Source organism: Diabrotica undecimpunctata, chromosome 10 (assembly GCF_040954645.1).
Source record: "Diabrotica undecimpunctata isolate CICGRU chromosome 10, icDiaUnde3, whole genome shotgun sequence".
Lineage (NCBI taxonomy): Eukaryota > Metazoa > Arthropoda > Insecta > Coleoptera > Chrysomelidae > Diabrotica > Diabrotica undecimpunctata.
The window spans coordinates 76,651,354-76,674,858 of record NC_092812.1 but is presented as its reverse complement, the minus strand read 5'-3'; the positions used below and the strand labels follow the sequence as shown (position 1 = coordinate 76,674,858).

General features: G+C 33.7%; 1 protein-coding gene across 2 annotated transcripts in view; it reads left to right on the top strand.

The window, feature by feature from the left end:
- The window catches only part of LOC140452506 (fibroblast growth factor receptor homolog 1-like), a 139,617-nt gene extending 117,150 nt beyond the window's left edge, over positions 1 to 22,467 (top strand). Inside the window, exons 5-12 of one of the 2 annotated variants that reach the window (XM_072546813.1) lie at positions 997 to 1,187; positions 7,632 to 7,779; positions 12,539 to 12,671; positions 14,023 to 14,143; positions 14,731 to 14,959; positions 15,032 to 15,333; positions 16,342 to 16,579; positions 16,667 to 22,467. In XM_072546813.1, coding sequence (XP_072402914.1) covers positions 997 to 1,187; positions 7,632 to 7,779; positions 12,539 to 12,671; positions 14,023 to 14,143; positions 14,731 to 14,959; positions 15,032 to 15,333; positions 16,342 to 16,579; positions 16,667 to 16,974 — 1,670 coding nt within the window. In that variant the 3' untranslated portion in view covers positions 16,975 to 22,467. The remainder of the gene's footprint in view (positions 1 to 996; positions 1,188 to 7,631; positions 7,780 to 12,538; positions 12,672 to 14,022; positions 14,144 to 14,730; positions 14,960 to 15,031; positions 15,334 to 16,341; positions 16,580 to 16,666) is intronic. The other variant, XM_072546812.1, reaches the window with a different exon arrangement.
- The last annotated feature ends 1,038 nt before the right edge of the window (positions 22,468 to 23,505 follow it).

The following is a 23,505-nucleotide window of genomic DNA, read 5'->3' as shown; positions in this document are numbered from 1 at the left end:
CCTAGACAAAGATGGTTTGATAGTGTACAGGAAGATCTCAGAAAAGAGGTAATTAATGGTTGGGAAAAAAGAGCAACAAACAAGGATGAATGGAGCAGAATAGTAAGTCAATTTAGTAGACAAGGAGCAAGATTTGACAAGAAGTCACCCCACGTGATACAAGTCCTGTAATATTTAAGAATTATATTAATTGTATTTTAGCTCTAGACATTCAAGGCCTATTGAGCTAAAAAAAAAAGTTGCAGAACCTTATCAACACTATTCTAGTCAAAGGAGAAAGACCATAGTTTAGATTTTTTTGGTATATTTTTCCGCGTCATGTTGAGGATGTAGTGTCATTAGAAAATATTTAAAGGAATTTAGAACCACCACAAATGTTGTATTTTAAATCAATTTTATTTTAAAGCCCAACTTATTGACAATGGCGAATTTTTCGTAATTTGTAAAAGCAAAACGAAACCAGAATTTAGATTTTTTGGTATAATTTTTAGTGATCCTATCGTACTTGTTCTTCCACACTTCTTCTAGTTACAATAATTTTCTCCTTAACATTTTTCTTCTTTAGTTCATCATTATTCAAAATCACACAATTTTTTCGTAAGGAAAAATTTGTATTCCTAGTTAAAACTATTTCTGTAGATCAAGCATTACAAAATGTTATTAAGACACTGAAAACTATTGGTGTATATTATTAAAAAAATAATATTAATTTTATTAATATATAATGTAATATTTGGTTCGGCTCACAATATTTTATGTTTTATTAAAAAAATATAATATGTCGTAAAAACCGAATTAATCTAAGGGTAGATTTTGTACTTAAGATATGTAATTGAATGAGTTCTTTTCTATCAAAAAATCATTTCTAGATGTTCTCAATATATGTGGAGAAGGGGTGATGTGACTAAGGTGATGGTTTCTATTTTCATGTATTAATAGTTTGAAAATTTATAATAATCATTATTTTATGTGGTGACGGTAACCCTTTGATTCTAGAGCGATACCACAACACCCCCATATTAACAACAGGACTTGAAAATTCCACATTTAATGTTGGGGAATCCGTTAAACTCAGTTGTCTGTTTGTTTCTGACTTACATCCTTATATTGTGTGGACAAAGTTACCCTACAATTACGCTAACTGTTCTTACGAAGCTTTGAGCGATTGCAATGCTAGTGTACTTCAGGTATATTGTTTTATGTTTATTGTTTTTGTTTTGTATTATATTTTAGGACCTCATAGTAGTTAAGTTATATGTGTATGTTCTCTCTTTTTGTACCTAAACCAAAAGCAAGGTCCTAATATGCGTCGTGTTTTCTTTCTTCATAAACGCTTTTCTCGTTATGTTAATGATTAACTCAAACAATATACAAAAAACAGTACAAGTTGGGAGAAAAATAAATCAGTATACATATAAAAATCATTTTCGTAAGTAAAATGTTACAGTTAATGTGCAAGTCCTATGCGGAGTCCGCTTCCTTTATTACATTTTTTCATCAGTTTCTATCTTGAGTCATTCCAATATCAATGCCCTTCACAAACAGGTAATGTGTAAGTATACCCTAACTATATTAACCTATATTTTTTAATTTTTGCAATAATTAGTGCCTTCCTTAGACTTATCCTAATTTTTGTAACTCCACTGTTAAAGTATTTTTGTTTTCTTCACAAGCATTCGATACTTGTGTTTCTTTTTAACTGTCAAACACTCAGTTTCGTACATCATACTAATGGGAATAAAGGACTAAGCACTGAGTCCTGATGCAATCCTACATTCACATAAAATTTATCAGCTTTCTCCCATACTCTAGCTAACATTGGTTGTTGCTCCTTCATATTATAAAATTCTTTATTATAAAAAATGCTTTTTGGCAATAGTTTTGTAAAAAAAATAATTTTAAAAATTTTAAAACCATAATCGTATGATATTTCATACAAAGAATTAAGAATACAGTGTGGCGCACCGAAAACGAAACAGAGGCATTTTGTCGATTTTGTTTTCGAGGGGGACACAAAATTGGCATAAAATCACTTTAACATTTGCAGCTCCTTAAGCGGGGGTGGCATCATCCCTAAAATCTTAAATGAAAAGGGGGGTCGAATGATCCATTATTTGAAAGGTCTTTCAACTCCCTTTATAATGATGTAAAATTCATGTATTCAATTCAGTAGTTTTGGAGATTTATTGATTTAAAGTTTAAAGTAGACTTTAATAGGTACATCAAATTAGTTTGTACTTCTTTCAGAAGAAATTTGAGTAAAAGCATTTTCTTGATAAGTAAATGCTTTTATTTACTACGCCCATGGTTTATTAATAATAAAAATAGCAATTGAAGTGTCCTTTGTGACAAAAAAAGTTGTTTCTTGAAGAAAGATAAGTAGAGAATGCCACGTACTTATTTTAAATAGGAAATAGTACATTAGTTTGCGATTGATTTGACAAATCTTTGTTGTTAAAATATCATTTATTGCTTTATACATAAATTAACCATGGTATATTCCACGGCAGAAAGGGTTGAAATTATTGAAATATTTTTCGGAAATAATCAGTGCGCTAATAGAACAGCACAAATTTTTAATGAGCGACATGAGAACAATAATGTGCACCGAAAATATGTTCTAGAACTTGTAGCTAAATTTCGGGAAACTGGATCAGTCGCCAATAAAAAACGTAATATTGAAAATCCTATAAGGAACGAAGCAACAGAAGTGGGGGTTTTAGGGCAAGTTATTGTAGATCCTACATTAAGTACCCGCAAATTGCAAACTTCGTGTGGTGTTAGTTGACGTACTATCCAACCTATTCTAAAGGCCCATAATTTTCATCCATATAAAATTCACCTTGTACAAGAACTTAATGAAGAGGATTTTGATAAGCGATTAGAATTTTGTGAAGTTATGAGTGAACGAATTACAAACGATGAACAATTTTTATTTAACATTTGCTTTTCCGACGAATGTTCCTTTTTTTTAAATGGCGAAGTAAATCGTCATAATTGTCGATATTGGTCGGACTCTAATCCCAGAATTTACCATGAGGTACACACACAGCAGCCACAAAAATTAAATGTTTGGGCTGGCATTTTTGGCGATCATTTGGTTGGTCCTTTTTTCTTACCTGGAAATTTGACTGGTGAAATGTATTTGGAATTACTGCAAAATGCCATAGATCCTGCGCTAACAGATATAATTGAAAATCAGAATGATGGTCGATAAGTTGAGAATATGTTGATGTTCCAACAGGATGGTGCCCCACCACATTACGCATTAAGAGTTCGGCATTATTTAGATCAGACCTTTCCAGGTCAATGGATTGGTAGGAGAGGTGCCGTTGAATGGCCCCCAAGATCGCCAGATTTATCACCTTTGGATTTCTTTTTGTGGGGTTACTTAAAAAGCAAAATCTATGCTACTCAGCCAACATCCTTAGAAGATTTACGACAAAGAATTGTGAATGAGTGCCATCAAATTACTCCTCAAATATTGCAAAATGTCCGGCAACGTTTTCAGCAAAATCTTTATTATTGCATGGACAGTAATGGTGGTCATTTTCAACATTTACTCGGCTGACAGGTCAGTTCATTCTTTATTTTTTAACAACTTTGCTGCTATGTATTGATCTCCTCTTACGATGATGTATTTAAACTTTAAATCAATAAATCTCCAAAACTACTGAATTGAAGTACATGAATTTTACATCATTGTAAAGGGAGTTGAAAGACCTTTTAAATGATGGATCATTTGACCCCCCTTTCCATTTAAGATTTTAGGGATGGTGCCACCCCCGCTTAGGGGGCTGCAAATGTTAATGTGATTTTATGTCAATTTTGTTTCCCCCTCGATAACAAAATCGACGGGTCCAAGCGTTTTTTTTTTAAAGGAATCATCTGCCAGTAAATGCATCTGTTTCGTTTTCGGTGCGCCACCCTGTATATGAATCTATGTGTAATCCTTTGTCTTTTTTAAATTAAATACATTTTACTTGACTATGAATATAAAGTCTGAATTTTTTTGTCCTTATATATTTCATAATTTTTTAAAACGTTTTAGCTCACATTACAAATGTACCTTAATGTTAAGATTATGTCTACTATTCTGTCTGAAGTCTGTAAAAAAACTACGTAGAGCAATAAATCATAATTTCAAAGTATTATCAAAACATACGCATTTCAGAACATTTCTGTTCTTGCAGATCAGTTTATGTAGACCTATAGATGTACAATTGTACAGTTCATATAGATCAGTTCATATCCCACTTAATTCTGCTATTAGTATTATTAAAGTTTATCGTAGCACTAACTACTCTTGAAGAAATCCCTCATTTTCCTGATTCGAGAAATTCATATTTCGTTGTTGTTGGTTTTAAGTTCATACGAATCTCATGAATCTCATACGAATATTAGGACCTTGCATTTTACTCATGTTGACTATAAACAAGCATTCTCTTTAAACATTATTTGTGTTAACACTAAACATGTGCTTCTAACGATATTCAAAAATATTTTTTATTTACGTAACGTAACTGACTTTGAAGAAAGTATATATATATATATATATATATATATATATATATATATATATATATATATATATATATATATATATAGGGTAACAATCTAGACTAATAGTCAATAAACTCCAATAAAACTCCACAAGAGACAACTTTCAAGAATTAAAAGAACTAAAACTCTAGATTACTTTCGAAAACATAAATAAGAAATAAAAATAAATGAAAAGAACAACGATGTAGAAAGGACAACATGATCTTTCTTTGCTAAAGAAGTAAGCAATGGAGCGTAAATGGATATCCATAATTATACTAAAATAATACTGGCTTCGTAAGATACACTTCTAAGGTCCAAAGTTTTGATAGTAATATAACAAAGGAAGAAACGAACAGTCTATTAGTAAATGGAAAAAGGGACAGTGCATTTTTAAGTGAAGGAATATACAGTGAGAATTAGATGATTGGATAATGCTTGTGCATTGTATAAGGTAACTAGCTGACTAATAATCATACCTAGAACTAATACTGTAATTGTTTAATAAACTAGAAAGTACTTACAGATATTGTCAGAAGAATGACAAAAATATTATAGTAGATCATTTCAACGCTAAAATTGGGCAAGAGAGAATCAAGTATTGATTAGTATAGTTTTTCTAACATCATCAACTAAAATGATCTACATCTAGTTGCACTCACAGCATCGTTAGGATTGGTGGTGGTACTAAATAAGTGTTCTCCATAAAAGTATCCACAAATCTATAAGGCAATCATCAGAAAGTGAAACCAAAACCAAATTGACCATGTACTTATTGATAGTCAACATTTCTGAGATGTATTGGATGTAAGAGTATGTTCTACTTTGTTCAATCAAAACTCAGAGCACAAACATCTAACTCTAAGAAAGACAGAAAGATAAAAACGTGCAAACTTTAAACGAATAGCTACCAAGAATCGATGAGAATCTAAAACATGGAAGACCAATGCAGACTTCGGATAAAAGTGTTGACTTGAAATGATTAAAAATGCATAAGAATCAGTTCCCACCGTAGAAAAAATTAGCAATGGACAAAATATATGTGCTCTTCTAAATCAAATAATTAGATACCTAGATCAATAATAATTGATATGGAACTGGAAGGTGTGTACATCTTCATATATGTAGGTTGCTGACTAAAGACAACAACGTCAGCGAACAAATTAAAAAGAATAATAGTGCTGGATAATAAGTGTTACTACGACCTGGGAGGTCAAATGGGCTCAAAATTCCCAGGAAAATAAAATTTACCGTATATACATCACTAATAAGGCTAGTATTAACATATAGAGTAGAAATGTGGTCATTTACACAGAATGGCCAAGAACTGCTTAAACGCTTGGAGCGAAATATTCCAAGAAAATGTGGAGAAGTAGAAGAGCAAGATTTGTGACACAGGCGATACAACTTGTTATGTAGAAGAAGAGGTGACTAACGAGAGAACGACTAGGAAGAAGAGTGCGTCTCAGATGAGTAGGGCAATGTACTTAGACGGGAAGAATGTGTAACAGTCAGAAATAGTTCAGTCGAGATAGCATTTGACCTTGAATGGCGAGCTGTCCCAAATGTTATAATTCTAACCCTTAAAGAGGAGTAAATAGTAGTGTAAATTTAAAATTGCGACTAAATTCCGCGGTTGCGTTACCGCCATCTTGATTTTAAAGGAGAACCGTTTTTGCTCAATATCTTCAACTTTTAGACAAAATGGTTAGGGACTGAAATTGTTGCAAATGCGATTTTCTACAATTTTTTTTTTCAAATTTTTCGTGCGGTCGATATTAAGGGGAGAAATAGTGGAAGGGGGAATCGTAATTATTGAATTATCTCGTTTATTATTAACTTTACGTCATGAACATAAGCAAACATAAAGAGGATTATTTTTTTATATAATTTTGATCTCTTTCAATTTTTCTTCTACAATCAATATTTAAGGTCGTAGGTTCGTTTCTGTTTATGGCTTGATGCCAATGATGACGTCACCATTTAGAGTTCGTTAGGCTTGATTTCAGCAAAAAAATGAAAGAGATCAAAATTGTATAACCATAATTCTCTCAATTTTTTTATTCGCACTCATCTCGTAAAGTTAATAATATACGAGATTCCAATATTATCGATCGCTCGAAAAAATGTGCACAGAAGAAATAGCAGGAAATCGCAATAACAACAATTTAAGTCCTTACCATTTTGTCGAAAAGTGTAAAATGCCAAGTAATTAAACAAAATCACTTCCCATATAACCAATCCCCGTAAGGTCTTACGCTCGCGCCTTTACCGCATACGTACGACCTCACATATTGATTTTAGTAAAAAAATCAAAGAGATCAAAATTGTATAAACTATAATTCTCTCCATTTTTGTTTATGTACATTCATGTTGTAAAGTTAATAATAAACGAGATATTTCGATAATTATGTTTCCCTCTCCCTTCCACTATTTTTCCCCATAACTCGAACGAACGAAAAATTTGCGAAAAGAAATTGTAGGAAATCGCATTTACAACAACTTCAGTCATTACCATTTTTATCGAAAAGTTGAAAATAGCGGAGATATTGAACAAAAACGGTTCATTTCAATTTAAATTCAAGATGACGACTAACGCAACGGTTTAATTCAGTCGGGATTTTAAATTTACACTACTATTAAGCCCCCTAAAGATTAGAGTAATAAAATTTGGGACAGCTTGCTATGCAGGGTTAGTCCTTTTTTTGTCTAAGCCGACTGGACTAAAAAGATTTTGATTGAAGTGGACGGGTGAAACGATGACCCAGTGGAAGACCGAAGCTTGAGTATCTGGATAGCTTAGAGGACGGCAAAAGTCTATCAGAGATAAAAGGTGGAGAAGAGTTTCTGGAGACAAGAAAGAATGTAGGCTTGTTCTAAAGAAGGATATGGCTCATAAAGGACTGTAATACCGTTGATGATGATGATGATCATTCTAGGATACTTTTTCAAAGTCTAAAAATTCACTTATTCTTCCTTCTGACAAGGACTGTTCAGAAAATCAATTTAATTACAAACTTACTTATCTATCTTCCAAGTCAATTACTAACAAAAAATTATCTAGATATACATTTTCCTTTTTTATATAGAGAAGTGATGATGGTGGGGCAAACCCGGAAGTGTATGAGATCTTAAATGTAACTCATGAAGATGAAGGATGGTACGCTTGTTTCGCTTCTAATAGTCTCGGAACAACAGTGTCTAGAGCTTACCTTACCGTAGTAGATGAACAACCAGGTAAGAAATATTTAATGCATAAAATAATACAATTATATATAATTTATCCACAAACAGCACAAAAGAAAATTTTATATCGGTGCGTATATTGCAATTTCAAAAAAAAAAAAGTCACTACTACTACTAAAAGGCGAGCTGGACAGCTCAAAGCTGGAGTATATGATTATGACGCAGAAGGTCCATCTATAGTATAGTTTCTAAATTGTAGACACTGAATTCCAGGAAATGGTGATCAGCATTCTAAGTTATTCTTGGTCTTCCAGTGGCGTACACAAAAAGTACCGCTACTTGTATTAAAGAATTTTTACAATTTAGGCATCGAATTATATGGATTACAGAAAAGACAAACTATGCATACAATATGCTCAAATTAAATAAAATAATTAAATTTATTCTTACTAATTAAATTATTAAAAAATTAAAAACTTATTAAATTAAACTTACGTGAAGATGTGAAGAAATATGATTGTGAAAGTGAAATTTAGGTATTTGCCACTCACAATATTTCTATAAGTTTATTGTAGTTAGCTTTTATATGAATCGTTATATAATATATATTAGGTATATTCGTTGGATAATAATTACATATATTAGGTTTGACTATCTTCCCCAAAACCGCCTCTGAGGATTCAAAGAAACTATTAACATTACCAGAAGGAGATCTACAGCAGTTTAACAATACATAGTGACTATTTAAATATGCTTCAGCTACGATGTATTTTAATACCGTTTATTTCAAAACGCTTATCAGTAAAATAGGTGTCCAAGTTTGTTACATTACAGGACAAAGAGTTTTTTACCCAGGTTGCAGTAAACTCCAAAATAACTGAGCGACAATAATTTGCCGCTAGATAAAAATCAGGTATGCAGTAATTAATGATAGACCGTAAAAGGTTTCATATTTCAGACATGAAAATTGATAGAATTCAAAAGTTCAATGTCATTTAATAAATCATTGATTTATCAACACTCAAACTTTACATTTAAACATAAAACAATAGATGCTTTAGTTTGCTCCCAAACACAGTTTTTCACTTTTTTTAAATTGTTTGGGAATTCCCATTATATTGTTTATCAACAACTTTTTTATTCATAATGCCCTTTTTTTCCTATTTTTTTGACTACAAGTCAAAAATAGTCCAAGGAAAATTTTTATTTAGAGCGTGTATTGTGGATTCCGTGAAAGGAATGAAAATATGTTGATCAATGAGGTTGTAACTAGATGCAGCGATTTGATTAAAGTGTCTTTGAGAAATATGTCGAAAAAATTGAAGCCAGAGGAAGAAAACGTATTCAACTTCCAAATTCCATAATTTTCCGAATTTTCGAAATAAAATTCCAACCTTAAAGAAAGTCACAGCCGAAATAAATTCCGACGATTTGATACATATAGACATGCCTTTATTGAAGGGTTATCATCGGGTCTGAAAACACCAGCGGGCAATAGATGGAGACTCATGTTAACACAGATAGGTGGTGATTTGGGTTTTTTAGATAACGGTTTGTTATTCTTCGAGAAAGAGAAGAAAATCAATGACTCTCATTGCTTTCACAGATTTTATTAAACCTTGAACCAAACTCTGTCGTCATTACGGACAATGCATCTTACTATAGTGGGCAATTGGAGCCGTCACCAACAACTGCCTGGCAGAAAACAGGCATCATGAATTGGCTCTCTAAAAGAAATATATCAATCGATGACAATATGTTGAAAGTAGAATTATTAAATCTTGTAAGGAGACACATACCCGAACACAAGAAATATGTTGTCGACGAAATGACTCATAAAAAGAACATAATTGTTCTGTGCCTAGTTCCTTATCATTGTGAGCTGAACTCTATCGAACTTATATGGACTCAAATAAAAAATAAGTAGCGAAGGAAAACTTAACTTTTGCCGATGTGAAAGCTCTGCTAGCTGCTGCAATAGAAAACGTCATGTCAGACTGGAAAAATTGCATTACACATACTAGAAAAGAAGAAAGTAGAATGTGGGATCTAGACACTAGTGGATGTTTCCATTGAACCTTTAATTATCAATATGACTAATAGTGACTGCAATAGTTCTTCATTTTCTGACTAGATTTATTCAGACGATAGTCAATTTGGTCTAATATGATAGTTAAATTAATATTGTTTACATATATATGTCAAATTACTTACGTCAAACAGAGAAAACCATGGATGACAAACGAAATATTACAAATTATGGAGAGGAAACGGATGGTAAAAAATAAAAACCTAACAAGATACAAAGAACTCAACAGGGAAATTGAGAAAAAAATAAATGTAGCTAAGGAAGAGTGGATGAAAGAAAAATGTAAAGAGGTAGAAGATCTGCATATGAAGCATAAAGATAGAGAACTACACAGAAAGGTTAAAGAAGTAGCTGGAATATGGAAACCCAAACACTTGTCGATTGTAACAAACAGGAAAAACCAAATGGAATTGGACCCTGAAAAAGAGAAGCAAGAGAAGAGAAGAATATGGGAGCAATATCTTAAAGATTTGTTGGGTGATCAGAGAACAGAAGAGCCCCCACAAATAGATACAGATGAAAAATTAAACATTCTCACCGAAGAAGCTTTGCAGGCAATAAAAGATGCAAAGAACAACAAGGCACCCGGCGAAGACCTAATAACAGCCGAACATTTTAAACACCTAAGTGATAATGCTGTCAGGAAATTAATATCCCTCTAAAACATTATATATCAACATGGCATAATACCGCATGACTGGCTAACATCCACATATATAGCTCTTCCTAAAAAACAAAAAGCATGCCGCTAAGATTTTTATACGAATAATTTATAACCGAATTCAAAATAAGTATGAAGAATACCTGAGTCGTTCTCAATATGACTTTAGAAAGGGTACAGGCACTAGAGAAGCAATTATGGGATTGACACTGATGGCAGAAAGGTATCTTGAGGTTCAAAAACGGCTGTATGTGTGCTTTGTCGATTATAGAAAGGCCTGTGACCGCATCAAACACGGAAAATTGATCGAGGTGCTAAAAGAAGGAGGGTTGGACGGACACGACGTAGCTATCAAAAGTAATACATACTGGAACCACAAAGGATGCATTCGAACAGAGAACAGAAACACCAAGTACATCAACATAGAACGAGGAGTGCGTCAAGGGTGCATTTTATCCCCCCTATTATTTAATGTATATGCCGAACATATAATTAGAGCTTCTCTTGAAGATCGCCCGGAAGGTACCAGAGCCATTGGAATCACCATTAACAATATAAGATATGCCGATGACACCGTAGTATTAGCAGAAACAGAAGACCAACTAAAAATATTGATGAACATATTATCAGAAGAAAGTCACAGGCTGGGCTTGGACATTAACTTTTCCAAAACCAAAATTCTGGTATTCCACAAAAACCCCATGAACGAGTTACACCTAATATACAAATAAATGGTATCGCCCTTCAGAGTTCTCAAAGCTTCATATACCTGGACAGAGAACTAAATAGTCAACTAGACCACTCAAAAGAAATTAGAAGACGTATTGAAATAGCAAGATCTGATTTCATGAATATGCGTAAAATGCTCTGTAACCCCAAGCTATCAGTCTCAATAAGATTGAGAACAATAAAGTGTTATGTGTGGTCTCTATTACTACATGGCTGTGAGACCTGGACATTAAAACAGTATGAGGTCAACAAATTAAATTCATTTGAAATGTGGATGTACCGCCGAATGCTAAGAATAAGCTGGACCAGCAGAACTACGAATGAAGAAGTACTGAGAGCAATGAACACACGACTTCATCTGGTCAATACTATCAAAATTAGAAAGACGTCATATCTAGGACACATAATGCGCCATAGGGAATTTGAGCAGCTCCAGAAGGCAAGATTGAGTGTAAAAGGGGCATAGGACGAAAGAAAAAATCTTGGCTACGAAACATCAGAGATTGGACCCACACAAAAGGAACTGAATTAATTCATCAAGCCCAGAACAGAGAGAAATTTGCCATATTGATCGCCAACCTCAACAGAGAAGACACTTAGGAGGAGGACTTACGTCTTCTATAACTCATACATATGTTTTATTTTGTAAAAGCTAAATAAGCTTAAAGCGTAAAAATATCAGATAAAAACATATATTTGGTAAAAATACTTTTTTAGCATATCTAAATTTTTAAAATTCACTTAACAACGTAAACCATACGCTACTGTGTGTGCAGTGAACATCCAGACTGAGTGATATATCTCTCTCTAACTTGCGACTTAGATTATCTACTGTTCTTTTCTACTGGTCAACGTTGTCATGTTTTATGATAACTTTAACAAGTCCGTTATTGTATGACTATTTGACTGAATGTGACTTATTAATATAGAAGTTAACTATCTATAAGCACAACCTGGCAACATGTTGTCGTTAAAACTCAATTATTATTTCTCAGAATTCAGTGTCTACAATTTTGATACTCAGATATTTTTAATAATTATGGACCTAGGGTCGACTCAGCCTGAATATAGTGAGTACCTTTGGTAAAACTAATAATTATAATAGGCGATTGAAGCATAGTACACCTATTGTTACCTTCCCTGTAAATCGGCCAAGAAATAGAAGATTACTCTGCTATAATTTTCTAAACTGCTTTAGAGGTACGAGTATACTGGCATTGAACCATTTTTCGACATATTACATTAAATAACTATTTTGTAAATAAAGTTTGTGGATATCTTATATTTTTAAATATACATTCGAGGGCAAATGAAACACGTATATTTTGCAGATGTACAGACGGAACACCAGGAGATGCCTAAAACTAATATAGGATTAATTATTGCCATAATTGGAACTGTGGGAATAATTGTTATCTTTATTATATCTTTCATATGTATTCATTACCGTCAAAAAATAAAACGGTAAGTATGTATGAGGTTTGTATGTTAAGAGGTTTCCTCTTTCTGTTCACAAGGTTTACAAAGACAGAATTTACCTCGGTTTATATATTATTAAATCCTATTTGACTTGATATACCAAAAATTTCTATAGGCAGTTATTCGTAATGAAGCAGTTGATAACCACTGGTTGATCTGTGAATACAGTCCAGTCCCAATATAGCCTGTAGTTGTCCTTTGCAAACATTCTGTTAGGAACGTATTGATAATAGGGGTTATAGATGACCTGAAATAGTTTAATTTTAGTGGCTAGGTCTTGATGGAGTATGTTGCCGACTGCCTTAGCTCGATGCTATATAGTCTACGTAGTCCCAAACTACCTCATTGCGATACCGCCTATGCAGAGGTTTCTCCATGCACATACTAATTTTTTCCTCATTGCGTTAGATGGAGCGCTCTTTGGTTATTTCAATTTAAGCGGTCTTGTGTCATCTACTACCGTAATTTTGCTTAATTCTTGTACATATCTGCAAATTGCTTTTTCTTTCCTTTCTTTTTGATACTTTTTTTTTCTTTTTGGAAGCTGTGTTATGAACCGGTCGTACTACAGTCAATTGGCTTATTATTGTATTCACTCTTGGGTATCGATTTTGGGCTGACGGCGTCATCGGTCCATATTGCATTAGCGAGCGCTATAAGTAGATGATTATTAAGTTCTTTTGGCCTCAATTGGCTAATATTGATACCGCCGACATGTGGCGCTACATAGCTCATGCAACTTTGGACATTCTTCATGAGCGATTTAAGGGCATGGTAGAGGTGGAGGTGGTGTGAACTAGCCACCGAGATCGTGAGTTTTGATCATTCTTGTGTGGTTTTCTTAAGTCGAAAATCTATGCGAATAAACTACAAACCTCGAGGGCCCTAAAACCCAACGTAAATCATTCTATCGATTAAATTCAGGCTGATTTATGCGTTAGAGTCATGGAAATTTGGACATATCTAGCCGCCTAAGTCATGCTGTTCCTTATACTTAATTCTGACAAATACTTGGAAGCTTGCTGTAATATTTTACATAGTTTCTTGGGTTTAACACCCCTTTTAACATTTGTCGTTCTGCACCTGAGGAGAGTCTTTGATACTACATTTCGGCTAGTTTTTGGATGGAATTACCTATCGTAAGTAGGTATCGTAACCTCTATTTCGGGAAACATCTTTCGTGCTATATTTTCGAAATAGTCCTGTAGTTTATTGGAATGCCGCTCATGCATAAGTTTCTCTATCCAGATACTCCTTTTTCTTTCTCAGATTTTTGCGCATTTATAAAATTAATATTATAATTATGTGATTACTACAATTAACGTAATATTTCTAGTGAAAAAAGGGAGAAAATGATAGCTGTTGAAACAGCCCGGGCTGCCATTGTTACTCAGTGGACCAAAAAAGTTATTATTGAAAAAATCAGGAATTCCTCTGAAAACATTGCGGAACCCTTGGTAAGTTTACTTATTATTTATATTTATTTACGTAGATACAATCCTAATAAGGTCAATGCCCTTATTTTCTCATTGCTACATATACGCAGCTGAAACATGGACTCTTAAAAAACTCAATAGGAGAAAGATGGAAGCCTTCGAAACGTGGGTATATAGAAGAATTCTATGCGTGGCTTGAACAGAACATAGAACCAACCTGTCAATTCTGAAAGAGCTTTATATAAAAGGCAGGCTATTAAAAAAAGCAAACCGAGCGTATCTAAATTACTTCGGCCACATAGCTAAAAGCACGGGGACCATGGAACTATTGGTAGTAGAAGGAAAGCTGTAAGGCCGAAGACCAAGAGGAAGATCTCCAACATGATGGGTAGACCAAATGAAGACTCTGGTGGGAAAATACCTACATGAAGACGTCTATATGGCACGGGATAGCAGCCAATGGAGACAGTTAGCTAACAATATTTTAAGTATCACCACTCCCTGACAAAGGCTCAAGGAATGAGGAGGGAGAGGAGGAAATACAATCCTATCTGACTCTTTAATAATATCATGGTAGTGAATTTTCATTTTATGCGTTTATATTTTAGCTTATGCCAGTGGTTAAAATAGAAAAACAAAAACTTCAAGTTAACAATGATGACGGCAGAGTTTCCGAATACGAATTGCCCATGGATTCGGATTGGGAAATACGCAGAGAAAATTTGTTATTGGGCAAAAATCTTGGAGAAGGGGCTTTTGGTAGGGTTGTAAAAGCTGAGGCCAATAATATAGTCAAACCAGGAAACTCAATTATCGTAGCAGTTAAAATGTTAAAAGGTAAGCTATTGTTTAATATTTTATTCAAAATATTGCCACTATTAAACTTTCTACTTGACTTATTAATTTTAGAGGGTCATACAGACAATGAAATGATGGACTTAGTATCAGAAATGGAAATGATGAAAATGATTGGAAGACATATAAATATTATAAATCTATTGGGGTGTTGTACGCAAGGTGGTCCATTGTATGTAATAGTAGAATATGCTCCACATGGAAACTTACGAGACTTTCTACGGCAGCATAGACCTTCATCTGGGTATGAACTAGCTGTCGGAGAGAAAAAAGAGAAAAAGACCTTAACGCAAAAAGATTTAGTGTCATTTGCTTACCAAGTTGCAAGAGGTATGGAGTATCTCGCTTCTAGAAGGGTAAGTCGAAAATTATATTAGGTTAGGTCTTTATTGCTCCCAATCTTGTGCCCTGTAAATCCAATTTGTTTCAAGCCTCTTTATATCATCTGTCCATATCATCTTATTTGACTAGTTCCTGATATATTCCATAAAGTTCGAAGTTGTATCGTCTTCTCCACAGGCCATTCAATAGATTCGCCTTAGTACTTTTCGTTCGAAACATCTTAGGATATGTAAGGTTAAGTTCAATATAAGTGGGCGGTTAACCACCCTTCCATTTGACCTAAGAGATCTATTGTGGCTCATCCCTAGGTTATGTCGCTTTCTCGTAGTCCACAAATAGTGAGACCAGTGGTCTGTTGTATTTCACTGTTTTTTAATAACTAGTAAGTGTTTTTTTTGTACCATAACTTGATCTGAAACCTTCCTGCTCTTTAGATTGATAGAAATCTAGTCTTGTTAGTATATTTATGAATTTTGTACACCTGAGAGAGAAAACTGATCGGATGGTAGTTTTAATGATCTGAAGTTTATACCTCCTGTTAAGTTTAATAAAAATACTAGCTACTCTGGTGTTTTTGTTTTTTATCTCCACACGACTTTTAATAAATTGTCTATGTATAAGAAAGTCTACTCCACCTAGTGTATTATCTTCAAGCCCTACATAGAATTGAATGTCCTATTCTTAATGTTAATTATTATCCCTCGTCTTATCCAGTTGCTATAAAAATAACTAGGGGCTTCGGAAGTATTAGAGACCGAGGATCTTATTTATCTATCTTGAAAACTCATGTGTGAAAATTGGCCAATAATCTACCACGCTAGCTTGTGTGGGTTGGTAGTTGTTGGGGATGTAGGAGAGAAGTTTGAGGTTTTGTTAGGATAATACTAAGATTTTCGGATTAGGGGCAGATGGAAATAAATAGGAGCTCGTTTGTGTAGGGACACTAATCTATCTATCGAGATCACACAGGAGTACCTGCTACCACTTTAGGTTTATATATTTTAACATATCCTTCTTTTCAGTGTATTCACAGAGATTTGGCTGCTAGAAATGTACTAGTCAGTGACGACTATATTCTAAAAATAGCGGATTTTGGTCTGGCTAGGGATATTCACTGTAGTGACTATTATAGAAAAACTACAGATGGAAGGTTACCAGTTAAATGGATGGCTCCAGAAGCACTATTTCATCGAATGTATACTACACAGTCAGATGTTTGGTCTTATGGAATTTTGCTTTGGGAAATCATGACATTGGGAGGTAAGCTAATACTGGATATCTGTTAATGTTGTTTCTACCATGTGAATTTCATTAATATTTAAATTTAATAAATTGTTTATTGTTCAGGTACACCATATCCTTCGGTACCTAGTGTTGAAAAACTCTTCCAGTTGTTACGAAATGGTCACCGAATGGAAAAACCTCCCTGTTGTTCTTTAGAGATATACATGCTGATGAGAGAATGTTGGAGTTACCAACCAAACGAACGACCGATATTTTCAGAACTAGTGGAAGACTTAGATAGAATATTAACAATTACAGCGAACGAAGAATATCTTGATTTAGGTCTGCCACAATTAGACACGCCTCCTTCGAGTCAGGAGTCAAGTTGCGATGAGGAATTTCCAGTTTCTCTTACACAACATTTCTCCTAGTCAATAATGTTAAGTATATATTTCTGTAACTATAGCCTGAGTTTTGGTCATTTCTGAATGGTTAAATTAACTGATCTAAACACCGCGTTAAAATCGAATTTTGAGTTTAATTGAGGTATCTTTTTAAAAGACTTCTTAGGGAGTGTAACGAAATAGACAGGTGGGCATACTAGAAGTTTATAGGTACAACATGAATCTGCTAATCTTAAACTATTTGTTACTGTCTTTCCACTACTAGTCGATCAGTCTGATCATCGATAAATATCATTTAAGGGAAAGTTAGCTTTTGTTTCCAGATTAGAGAAAATAAAAAAAAAGAAAAGGAAAGAGAAACGACTTCTCAGAATTAGATACACTATATCTGTGTCATTACATCCCTAAAGAAGGTGATTATAGTGTAATGAAACACTAACTCAAACTCATAAATACGTCACTTAATAAGTTATATTGTTATAGTGATGTATATTTTGTCTATCCAATGTAGGATATATGCAAATTGTATTAAAAAAAATCTTCATAATTGGTGACAGTAAAATCTACTTTCAAGAAACAGTTGTCACCAAATATCCTCTTTGCGGTAAAGTTATGACCAAAACTTATATTTCTTAATAACGATTTGTGATTTTATTGAATATTTGTAATACGATCAATATTAAATATTTGTAATGCATTAAAATGTTATCAGTATTAATTATTCTACATCGAATGTTCTTACAAAGCCATATACCTTAATATAGTTGTCATATTTTAACCCTAGTATTCGGTTTCAATGATTTAAATAGTAGCGCAGATTATAACAGTAGTGATATAACAATATATTAACACGATAATACAAATCATGGGCATTATTAATTTAATACTAAAAAATACAGGGTTTTCTTCTTCAATAGATATAATTATACAGTGTGAAAACCACTTTATTTGAGTTCATCACTTGCGGTATTCTCTTTCTCCTTTTTTTCCTACGCGAGCCATTCACAATTTAAGTGGAAGCGGCCACTTTAGAGGAGCTGCAGGTAAGGAACCAGAGACTCACGCGAGACAAGGGAGTATAGTGTGGTACCTCCAGGGAAAGGCTACAGCAACTACTACTCCAGCGACCTCCATCGACAGTACGTTGCCTACATTAGGAATTGGAATAGATCATCAGTGGTGGTGTTTTGCTGAGCTATTGACATATCTAACCCCTTCTCACCTTCCTGATTTTTTGCATCTTGCACCTCGTTCGGCTCTGACGGTCTTGGGATCGCACACAGAAACTTCATCTGCCTGAATTTGCATGAGTTTCTTCTTGAATTTCATTAGGTCCACTTTCCTTCAAAATACTCTTAGTAGCTTTGCGCAGATATACTGGTAAAGTTGGCCAAGTCAATCTTTCCCTCATATAGGGCTGCATGAGTGACAAAGCTTAAGCTTTCAAGTAGAGCCGCCTGTGCGATACACCTTTTTTCTTGCTTCTGAGCCCTTTAGCAGAACAAGCGTATTAACTTCCACAATGTAAATAAGTCCGTAAAACATGCACAGAGACCAACGACGGGTTCTCCTTGATACGGAGTATTGGATACAAACTTGTCTATAGTATCAACTCCCCTTTTTGTGCTATTGTAGAACCATATTATCTCAGGCAATTGAACACTATTATTTTTATCCGCTTCTTCGTGTATGTTGGATAGCAACATAACAGTTTTTTTAGTTTTAGATTTTGTAAGGCAATAAAAAAAGAGAATTAGATCTTCGCTAAATGCAAAGATAGAGGTAATTCCATTTCTATCCTTTTTTCCTTGGGCCATCGGAATAGAAATGAATCAATTAACACATGTACAGTTTTTGTTTGTGCAGTGGACGGGCTTGGTCATTTCTACTGAATAATATTCTGCAATAGATATGCCTCCAGGAGTTGAACCTTTTTAACACAATTTTAGAATTACAATTTACAATTACAATTTTATTGCCATATTTATCAGGCTTTGATGGAATGTTCATCTTAAATGGACATTTTCCTCTAAATGCAAGTAGCTGGGACGTATAAATCCTGGCTTCTTTGAACTATATAATCAAACAGAGCTTTAATAGGGGCTTAGTGATCTAATTCCTTTCTTTATTCCCTGGTATTGCGATCTTCAAATCTTAAGGAGTTAGTCAGAGACTCAAATCGGGCTTGAGGCATGGTACAGTGACAATAGCTTAAATCTGATTACCTATCAAATAATTCTTTTACTGTGACATGATTGATATTCAAAACTCCTGCCAATATGCAGAGCCCAAATAGTGCATTAAATTCTATTATGGTAGTTCTTCTTCTTCTAATGGCGCTACAACCCTTTGTGAGTCTTGGCCTGCTTAACAATGTTCTTCCATTCTGCCCTGTCGGATACTTTCCTTCGCCACTGCCTGATGTTCATGGTTTTAAGATCCCTCTCTCCGTCGTCTATCCATCTTTTACGGGGCCTTCCTCTTGTTCTGTTTCTTTGGGGCTTCCATCTCTGGACTACTTTTACAGCTAAATTATCTGAATTTCTTTCTAGGTGACCAAGCCAGTTTAGTCTTTGTGACTTTACAAATCTTACAATATCTGCGCTCTGCATTAGTTCATCCAGCTCGTGGTTCATTTTAATTCTCCACGAAGCATCGCTGCATTGGGTTGGTCCAAATATCTTTCTTAGTATTTTGCGCTCAATTGATTTTCATCAGTGGTTGAGGTACATACTACCATCTATTATGGTAGTATGTTTGGTAAAAGTGGGTCGTACGGCATCATTCGGAAACTCTGTTTGGTCTTCCACCTTCTTACGGTCACTTTTATACTAAGGACGCTGTCTATCTATTTCTTTGTTTGTTCAATTATGTATCTGTTTCGTAAAATATAAACAGAATGCTTCATACCCTGACTTGACACATCTCTCTTCATTTTTATTCCCCGATGGATGAACTACAATATTTTTTTTGGTTGGGGTACTCTAGTACCACGGGTAGGGTTTAAAGGTTAATAAAAGACTTCAAAGAACTATAAATTTTGTGGACAGTATGGATAATAGAGGATGAAATTCTAAAGTAACGTTAAAAATAATATTCCATAAGAGTTTTTGGCACTGTATATTATATAATTATAAGCAATAGCTTCCATAGATACCTTATGAATAATTTGTATATTTATAAATTCATGTTTGTGCATCCTTTCTGAACTTTTTCTTATTTGAACCTATTTTCTAATATTTTTAAGGTATATGGCTAAGAACACGATATCTTTCTGTTGAATATTAGAAATATTAACTGTTGGCAAAATTAAATAATAAGTATTATATCACATATTTTGGGGTCGGTACACGGAATCTTTATTTTATATTCAAAGAATTACCTATTACAGAGTGATCTCATAAATCACAAGAAACCCGACAAAACCGAGTTCCGATAGAAAATTAATTTAAAGTGAAAGGGAACATGAGTAACTTACAACAAACACCTAAACCTCATAACAACTACAAAAAAGTAAGGAAACGAAATCATTAATAAAGAAAATAAAAGTTTCTTTTCAAAAATAAAAGTCGTCTTTTACAGACCGAAAGAGCAGATGCAGATTTATTAGAACACAGAGGAAGAAATAAATGAGCTATCAAATAACCTAAACATGAAACCTAGACTACTTACGTCACTGAATTATTTAGAAGCAGCGAAGATCAAATCTAACGGAATTAATGAAGCATTAGAGAAACAGAAAAGCCAAAAATCTCCAGGTCCAGAAAAAATTCTAAACGAACTGTTAAAGTATGATGGAAATATTCTAATGTCTAAAAAGGGCGATAAGATAGTCAGGGATATTACACGTAAACCGCTATGGGACAGACAGTATAATAGAAATCTGAGGGAAATATGTAACAAAAAAAAATGTGTAAAAATAACATAAGACCAATGAGAGAATACACACTGTAAAATAGTACGGTATAAATCACTAAACCATAAAAGAAGTATAGCAAGGCCAAAAAAAGCCTTTCTATGAAGGAAGTAGGTACAATAAAAGAAGATGGTTTCTTCAAGAGGTTCATGGAAGTTTTTCTGTTAATCGCGAATGATAAGTGGCACTATAAACATAACGATGACAAACGAAACTCCAGTAAACCACCTTCACCAAATTCTTTATCGCATCCTATACGGGTTATTGTACATAGATGGCCGTTGTGGACAAATTTGTTGATAAGTCCAATAACACGATTCCCTAACTGTAAATATATTTAACATCATTAAATTTTCAATTTAATCATTAAACTGATTTTTGGGCATTTTCTTCACTTAATTCGGGAGCCAGTGGTTGATTCATTAAAGTGCATAGATTACATATTTTATGTTATTTCGTTACATTATATTTTAATTTGGAAACAGATCATTACCAGATTGTTACTTTTTGACTCTTTAGAGACTTGGCCTCCTGCACTGCCCTTTTCCAATCCTTACTGACTTATGCCCGAGCTGACGCCAAGCTGCTGGAGTTTGTCCTCTACATCATCTAGCCATCTCTTCTTCTGAATTTGCCATGCGATTAATGAAGATTATTCTTGTTTTTCTCGTTGATTCAAGCTATAAGTGACCTTACCATCTTAATATGTGTTTTCCTCACTCTTTCTGATTCCTCTTCAAGCGGAAGGAAAAATTCCGTTAAGTTCTGGACCAGTCGTGCTACCAGGTGGATTTGATATTCCATCTAAAGTGCTCTTAAATATTTTCCAATATTACATATTAAATCGCAACGACCAAAGTATATAATTTATCTTATCTGACGCCACAAAGTTATATAATGTATCTATACAAATGTTTTGCCAACTCGTAATTTTAATAATCTTAGAGAAAGCTGAACAGTATGTTTTTGTTGATTAAAACACTTTAATTTGTATTTGAGTTAAAGTTGAATAAAGTGTAGCTTTTATAGGCTCTGATCCGTCTAGGATTTAATGGTTCTGTTAAAGTGAAAATTGCAATCCAACATCCGCAATAATTGTTATTTTTTACCTTAAACGTAATATAGAACGCAATAATTGTTATATTTTACGTTAAATACAATATATAAGGCAATGGATGTTATTTTTTACCTTACACTTAATATAGAACGCAAAAAATGCTATATTTTACCTTAAACGCAATATAGATAGGATTTCTACTTCAGGGAATAGTTGAACAAACAGTATACAGTGTGTTGCATTAATAGCTGGACCTATCATATTAATCATAATTTCATACTAGATTCACCCGAGAGAATAATCATGTATCAGTGATTTAGATGGTTTTTATACTACTTACAGAAATAACATATTTTACTTGAATATTAAAAACAAGACTTAGTTGTATGAAGTACATTTTTTTATTTATATTACTTTTACTGTCTTATAGGTAATATAGGTAATCAAAATATCACGTTTCATTTTACATAAGTTAAATAAAATGTTTGATATAGATCATGTCAGAAGTGCATTGTTTTAAGTTTAAATATATTTATTATTAAGAGAATCACACGTTTTTTATTTAATCCCACCTAAATATAATATAAATCTCTAAGAATATTTATATAAGAACTAGAATTTTAATTGAAGTAATTACGGCTGAAACAAATATACGCAACACTAATTACAATCTTCAAATTCAGGGCCGAATTTACCATGATTTTTAAAACGGATCAACTATGATTCACTAATGGATCAAAATCTGTACATGGAACCGAATCAGAAAGGAAGTTCAGTAAATACTAAGTTTTAAAACAACATTCTAGAGTATTCCAGGCTAAAATATTTGTACTTCTGAAATCATTAAGAGGGGATACAGAGCCAAAAATTCATTACCGACAGCCAGGCGGAAATATTAACGGTAAAGAACCAACGTATCAGTTCAAAACTGCTTAGAAACTGTAAGAACGTTTTTAATAAATTGGTACATGTTAGTATAATGACTCTAAGAGAACGAAAGGAAGACTCATTGCAGGCAAGAATCTAGAGAAATATTTTAGTGACTGAACACTATTAACCGAGGAAACACTAATAGAACAAAAAGACGATAAATGAATCGTGGTGAAGGAATTTTGAAACTGAGCAAGGAACTGACAACCAAGTAATTTGTAAATGTGAAATGTGTCGTCCATTGTTTCTTTTTGATGTCAGAATTTCTTTTTGAAATTTATCTATTTCTGTCTTTATTAATAACCATTTTATACCTGTTTCAGTATTTTGCAGAATTTGTTCTTTAACATTCATTAATCGATTGTTGATTTCATCTGTCAGGCGTTGTCTTATGTATGTTGGCGTATGAATCGATGTGTGCATCTGTTGTTTTATTATCTTCATTTTGAGACTAATTTGGTCACTACTGGTTTTTAGCTGATATAATTGCGTTCTTGTATCTTTGTACAGGGGTGTAGGGTTGTGTTATATATGTAGCACCTTTTATCGGAACGACCACAGCGAGCGTCATAGAAGGGAGATGGTTCTTGATAACTGGTCCTCATAAGACACCTAACTCTAACTTAGGGCTCCAAGTGCCACACCTCAGGCAATT